The following is a 6,599-nucleotide window of genomic DNA, read 5'->3' as shown; positions in this document are numbered from 1 at the left end:
ATTCACTTTAAGGTAGGGGTGTATATTTAGCCGTGACGTTTATATGTCGATTGATACGTTGCAGGTAGGAGTTTTAAAGCCACATAGTTACTAGCAATTGTGTGACGTCATTTATCATTGTAAAATAATGGCAATATTGAGATTTAGTGGGTAGCGCGTCATGTCGTTTAGGATATGAAATCGAGGGTTTCTTTTCTCGCCCCAAAATCAATGTCCTAGCATTCTTAGATCATTCTTTGTGGCTTAGGAGCCAAATTTCGCTTCTAACCCTCTAGTAATTGCGTGACGTCATTTCTCATAGTAACATAATGGCAAGATTGACCTTAGTGGGTAGAGTGTGGTAGGGTTTGAAATCTAGTCGTTTTTGTCTTGTCTGAAGCAGTGTTGCACGACTATTAAACCACTGTTTATGCTGTTGGAGCTAAACTGTAATTTCAAGCGTCTAACAATTGTCTGACATCATTTCTCATTGTAAAATCATAGTAATATTGAACTTAGTGGGTAGAGTGCGATGGCATGTAGGATATAAAGTCTGGGACTTTTTTTTGCTGTTCCAACCAGTGACCCGTGATTTTGAGATATCTCTGTATCCTATTGGAGCGAAACTTCCCTTCCAAGTGAGAAACAATTGTGTGACGTCATTCATCATTCTAAAACCGGGCTCGGTGGCGTCGTGGTAGGCCATCGGTCAACAGGCTGGTAGGTACTGGGTTCGGATCCCAGTTGAGCCATGGGATTTTTGAAAACCAAATACCAACTCCAAACCCTGAGTGAGTGCTCCGCAAGGCTCAATGGTTAGTTGTAAACCACTACCCACCGACCAGTGATCCATAACTGGTTCAACAAAGGCCATGGTTTGTGCTATCCTGCCTCTGGGAAGCGCAAATAAAAGATCCCTTGCTCCTAATCGGAATAGTAGACCATGTAGTGGCGACAGCCGGTTTTCTCTCAAAATCTGTGTGGTCCTTAACCATATGACTGACGGGATATAACCGTAAATAACATATGTTGAGTGCGTCGATAAATAAAACATTTCTTTCTTTCTTTCTAATCATTGTAAAATAATGGCAATATTGAGACTCAGTGGGAAGAGTGTTATATCGTTAGGATATGAAGTCGAGGGTTACTTTTCTCGCCCCAAACCAGTGTCCTAGCATTCTTAGATCATTGTTTATGCCTTGGAAGCCAAATTTTGTTTCCAAGCGTCTAATAATTGCGAGACGTCATTTCTCATTGTAATATAATAGTAATATTGAACTTAGTGGGTAGAGTGCGATGGCATGTAGGATATGAAGTCTGGGTTCTTTTTGGCTGTTCCACCCAGTAACCCGCTATTTTGAGATCTCTCTTTATGCCACTGGAGCGAAACTTTTCTTCCAAATGACAAACAATTGTGTGACGTCATTTATCATTTTAAAATAATGGCACTATTCAGATTTAGTGGGTAGCCCGTCATGTCGTTTAGGATATGAAATCTAGGGTTTCTTTTCTCGCCCCAAAACCAGTGTCCTAGAATTCTTAGATCATTGTTTGTGCCTTGGGAGCCAAATTTCTCTTGCAAGGGTCTAATAATTGCGTAACGTAATTTTTCATAGTAACATTATGGCAAGATTGAGCTTAATGGGTAGAGTGTGATAGGGTATGAAATCTAGTCGTTTTTTCTTGTCTGAACCATTGTTGCACAACTAGTAAACCACTCTTTATGCTGTTGGAGTTCAACTCCACTTCCAAACGTCTAACAATTGTCTGACGTCATTTCTCATTGTAAAATAATTGTAATATTCAACTTATTGGGTAGAGTGCGATGGCCTGTAGGATATAAAGTCTGTGTTCTTTTTTCCGTTCCAACCAGTAACCCGTGATTTTGAGATCGCTCTTTATGCTATTGGAGCGAACCTTCCCTTCTAAGAGAGAAACAATTGTGTGACGTCATTTATCATTGTAAAATATAGCCAATATTGAGATTTACTGGGTAGAGCTCATGTCGTTTAGGATATGAAGTCCAGGGTTTCTTTTCTCGCCCCAAACCAGTGTCCTAGGATTCTTAGATCAATCTTTATACCTTGGTAGCTAAATTTCGCTTCAACCCTCTAATAATTGCGTGAAGTCATTTCTCATTGTAAAATAATCGCAATATTCACACTTAGTTGTTATACCGCGGTGTCATGTAGGATATAAAGTCGATGATCGTTTTTTCCATTCCAACCAGTAACAGGTGATTTTGAGATCGCTCTTTATGCTATTGGACTGAAACTTCCCTTCCAAATGAGAAACAATTGTGTGACGTCATTTATCATTATAAAATAATGGCAATATTGAGATTTAGTGGATAGCGCGTCATGTCGTTTAGGATATGAAATCGAGGGTTTCTTTTCTCGCCCCAAAATCAATGTCCTAGCATTCTTAGATCATTCTTTATGGCTTAGGAGCCAAATTTCGCTTCTAACCCTCTAATAATTGCGTGACGTCATTTCTCATAGTAAGATAATGGCAAGATTGACCTTAGTGGGAAGAGTGTTGTAGGGTTTGAAATCTAGTCGTTTTTTTCTTGTCTGAAGCAGTGTTGCACGACTATTAAACCACTCTTTATGCTGTTGGAGCTAAACTGTAATTTCAAGGGTCTAACAATTGTCTGACATCATTTCTCATTGTAAAATAATAGTAATATTGAACTTAGTGGGTAGAGTCCGATGGCATGTAGTATATAAAGTTTGGGACTTTTTTTGCTGTTCCAACCAGTGACCCGTGATTTTGAGATATCTCTGTATCCTATTGGAACGAAACTTACCTTCCAAGTGAGAAACAATTGTGTGACGTCATTCATCATTCTAAAACCGGGCTCAGTGGCGTCGTGGTAGTCCATCGGTCTACAGGCTGGTAGGTACTGAGTTCGGATCCCAGTTGAGCCATGGGATTTTTAAAAACCAAATACCGACTCCAAACCCTGAGTGAGTGTTCCGCAAGGCTCAATGATTAGGTGTAAACCACTACCCACCGACCAGTGATCCATAACTGGTTCAACAAAGGCCATGGTTTGTGCTATCCTGCCTCTGGGAAGCGCAAATAAGAGATCCCTTGCTGCTAATCGGAATAGTAGCCCATTTAGTGGCGACAGCGGGTTTTCTCTCAAAATCTGTGTGGTCCTTAACCATATGACTGACGGGATATAACCGTAAATAAAATGTGTTGAGTGCGTCGTTAAATATAACATTTCTTTCTTTCTTTCTAATCATTGTAAAATAATGGCAATATTGAGACTCAGTGGGAAGAGTGTTATATCGTTAGGATATGAAGTCGAGGGTTACTTTTCTCGCCCCAAACCAGTGTCCTAGCATTCTTAGATCATTGTTTATGCCTTGGAAGCCAAATTTTGTTTCCAAGCGTCTAATAATTGCGAGACGTCATTTCTCATTGTAATATAATAGTAATATTGAACTTAGTGGGTAGAGTGCGATGGCATGTAGGATATGAAGTCTGGGTTCTTTTTTGCTGTTCCACCCAGTAACCCGCTATTTTGAGATCTCTCTTTATGCCACTGGACCGAAACTTTTCTTCCAAATGACAAACAATTGTGTGACGTCATTTATCATTTTAAAATAATGGCACTATTCAGATTTAGTGGGTAGCCCGTCATGTCGTTTAGGATATGAAATCTAGGGTTTCTTTTCTCGCCCCAAAACCAGTCTCCTAGAATTCTTAGATCATTGTTTATGCCTTGGGAGCCAAATTTCGGTTCCAAGCGTCTAATAATTGCGTAACGTCATTTCTCATAGAAACATAATGGCAAGCTTGACCTTAGTGGGTAGAGTGTGGTAGGGTATGAAATCTAGTCGTTTTTTTCCTGTCTGAACCAGTGTTGCACGACTATTAAACCACTGTTTATGCTGTTGGAGCTAAACTGCACTTCCAAGCGTCTATCAATTGTGTGACGTCCTTTTTCATTGTAAAATAATAGTAATATCCAACTTAGTGGGTAGAGTGCGATGACATGTAGAATATAAAGTCTGGGTTCTTTCTTGCTGTTCCAACTAGTAACCCGCGATTTTTAGATATCTTTTTATACTATTGGAGCGAACCTTCCCTTCCAAGTGACAAACAATTGTGTGACGTCATTTATCATTGTAAAATAGTGCCAATATTGAGACTTAGTGGTTATAGCGCGGTGTCATGTAGGATATATAGTCTGGGTTCTTTCTTGCTGTTCCAACCAGTAACCCGCAATTTTTATATCTCTTTTTATGCTATTGGAGCGAGACTTCCCTTCAAAGTGACAAACAATTGTGTGACGTCATTTATCATTGTAAAATAATGGCAATATTGAGACTTAGGTCTCACTACACAGATGCTATATGCCATTGAACCCTATGTTAAACTACCCAACTTCAAATCCAAATTGCTAATAGAATGGGTTCTCGTTGACACTAATGACATATACCATTTTAAAGGTTTTTTATACCTTTATTTATTTTGGCTCCAAAATTGACAACATTTCCGTCTCAGTTTTTTGCTACATGGCCCACTGTGACAGTACCGTGTGTTTTTAGGCATGGCAGAGTAACCGGATCACTCCGGGCACCTGGTCTTCTTCATACTCATGTGTGCAAAAGTAAATGCATAATATTTCAAAACCTCATGGGCAAAATGCAGCCAGAGAACCTGGCATCTGAAATAACCAGTCCCTTTAATTCTTCTGCAAGTACTAACAGTGAACATGTACACCACAACATGTGTCACAATTAGGAACTATAGTGGACCGTGATGAATGACCTTTCCCCCGGAAGTGAACCGTGTTGTGAGACCTTAAACAAAACCTGTCATATTCATAAAACACAATTTAGGTGTTTTCATATAATTTACACCATTTGGAGTAAAATGGACCCACACATGACCCACATAACACAAAAGATAATGAAGTTATGGCCCGAAAAGAGGCCATGTACAACATTGTTGTGACAGTACATTATATACTCAGATATGTCATACACAAAAAATATGTCTAACATTAATTGTGGCTAATGTTGCATAATAGGTGTTCTTTTTTCATGTCTAAATAAAGGTAATAGCATTCCTAGGTAATATTCAATGAATGGAATTGTCACATGACAAGTTCTTAGTTACTGTTGCCATGGGTATCCAGGTACTGTCCATGAACAATTGGAAAATGGCAGCTCCCCAAAAAAATGCTAGAAACACTAAACGACGAAAGAAAGGCACATCATTGTTCCAAAAGGGCAATTGTAAGTGGAGAAAAACATCAGAGCAGCCTCAGACAAGGGACAAGGGACAGGAGAAGGAACAAATTCAGCCTATGAAAACAGACACACAGAGAGTTAAACGCATCGAGATTGAGATTTTTCAGTCAGTCAGTACATCTGGAAACACACTGCCATCTAAGTTAAGACCCAAGATAAAGAAAGTCTCATGTAAGTCAGCACCTAGGCTTAATAATTTTACTGGAAATGTCATAGTAAACATTAATAACTTGCCACTGCTTGTAAACAAGTTTTGTTCTATTCACTCGGCACACTCAAATGAATGCAAAAGTCCCCATTGTGTTTTACGTTCCATCAAGTATGTTGGACTATGTGTCAGTGTTTGTCTAGGATGTCAGAGCTGCAATGTGAATATCACCATGGACTTAACTGATAAACTGCCCAAACCTAAAAACAAACCAGGTCCTCCACCATCCACTCTGAATAAGGCATTGGCACTGTCGGTATTAAAGACGAAAGCTGGTCCCAGTGACGTCAGATACATCCTGTCACTACTGGACATAAAGCCTCCATCCATGACACAACTACAGAAGGATTTGAAACTATTAAGCAATGAAACAGTCCACATAAATAATGTATCAATGAAGAAAAATCAAGAGTTCATCAACGAAGTTGCCAAGATGCTTAACCAAGTAACATCCAATTCGCGTGGCCTCATTCCCGTCGAAGCCGATTGCTCGTACAACAACAGGTGCCAGAGTGGTTACGAAGCTGAGACCCAGGCCTTCTGTCCACTGGTGGAGCAGCTGACCAAAAGAAAGCTGGTGTTAGGCTTGTCAACTGCAAATAAATTGTGTAGAAAACATCAATGCAGTCATACAAAATGTGCACGCACTTATAATCCAACACATTCAATGGCATCTGTAGAAAAGAAGTTAATATCAGAAAATATTACAAATGTAGAGTCCCAAAATGTTGTAAAAATCTCAAGCCTAACAACTGATGCATGTGCACAATTAGGAAATATAATGCAAACTTCAAATCCTATCCACTGTTCCTCTCATTCCAATATGTTCCCTCTTAAGTATGTGTGTTTTGTGCACCGAATGCGAAGAGTTTTTATAATACAAAAGTTGCAGCACTGAAGCTTAAATACAAGCCTATAGGTTTAACAAAAGATGCTTTTGCAAATAAACTGGCAGTGGGAATGCGGTGTCGACTGACTAGAGAACTATCCCAATTACATAAACAATGTCATGGGGTCAAAGCATTTGTTTCTAAGGGTGCGTCAATAAGAGACAACATTGTGAACTGTTTCTGTGGAGAACACACACATTGTAAAACAGCATCATTAGTGTGCAATGCAAAAAGCAGTAAATACTTCAA

At 39.4% G+C, this 6,599-nt stretch overlaps 1 protein-coding gene across 1 annotated transcript; it reads left to right on the top strand.

The window, feature by feature from the left end:
* The first annotated feature begins 4,381 nt into the window (after window positions 1-4,381).
* Window positions 4,382-6,358, top strand: LOC121367011. The gene has a single exon (XM_041491215.1). It carries the CDS (start codon window positions 5,087-5,089, stop codon window positions 6,356-6,358), a length of 1,272 nt encoding a protein of 423 aa, XP_041347149.1. The 5' UTR covers window positions 4,382-5,086.
* Window positions 6,359-6,599: the final 241 nt, after the last annotated feature.

The sequence above is a fragment of the Gigantopelta aegis genome, unplaced genomic scaffold (assembly GCF_016097555.1).
Source record: "Gigantopelta aegis isolate Gae_Host unplaced genomic scaffold, Gae_host_genome ctg8278_pilon_pilon, whole genome shotgun sequence".
Taxonomy (NCBI): domain Eukaryota; kingdom Metazoa; phylum Mollusca; class Gastropoda; order Neomphalida; family Peltospiridae; genus Gigantopelta; species Gigantopelta aegis.
The sequence above is the reverse complement of the archived record's forward strand: the minus strand, read 5'-3'. Positions and strand labels throughout refer to the sequence as shown.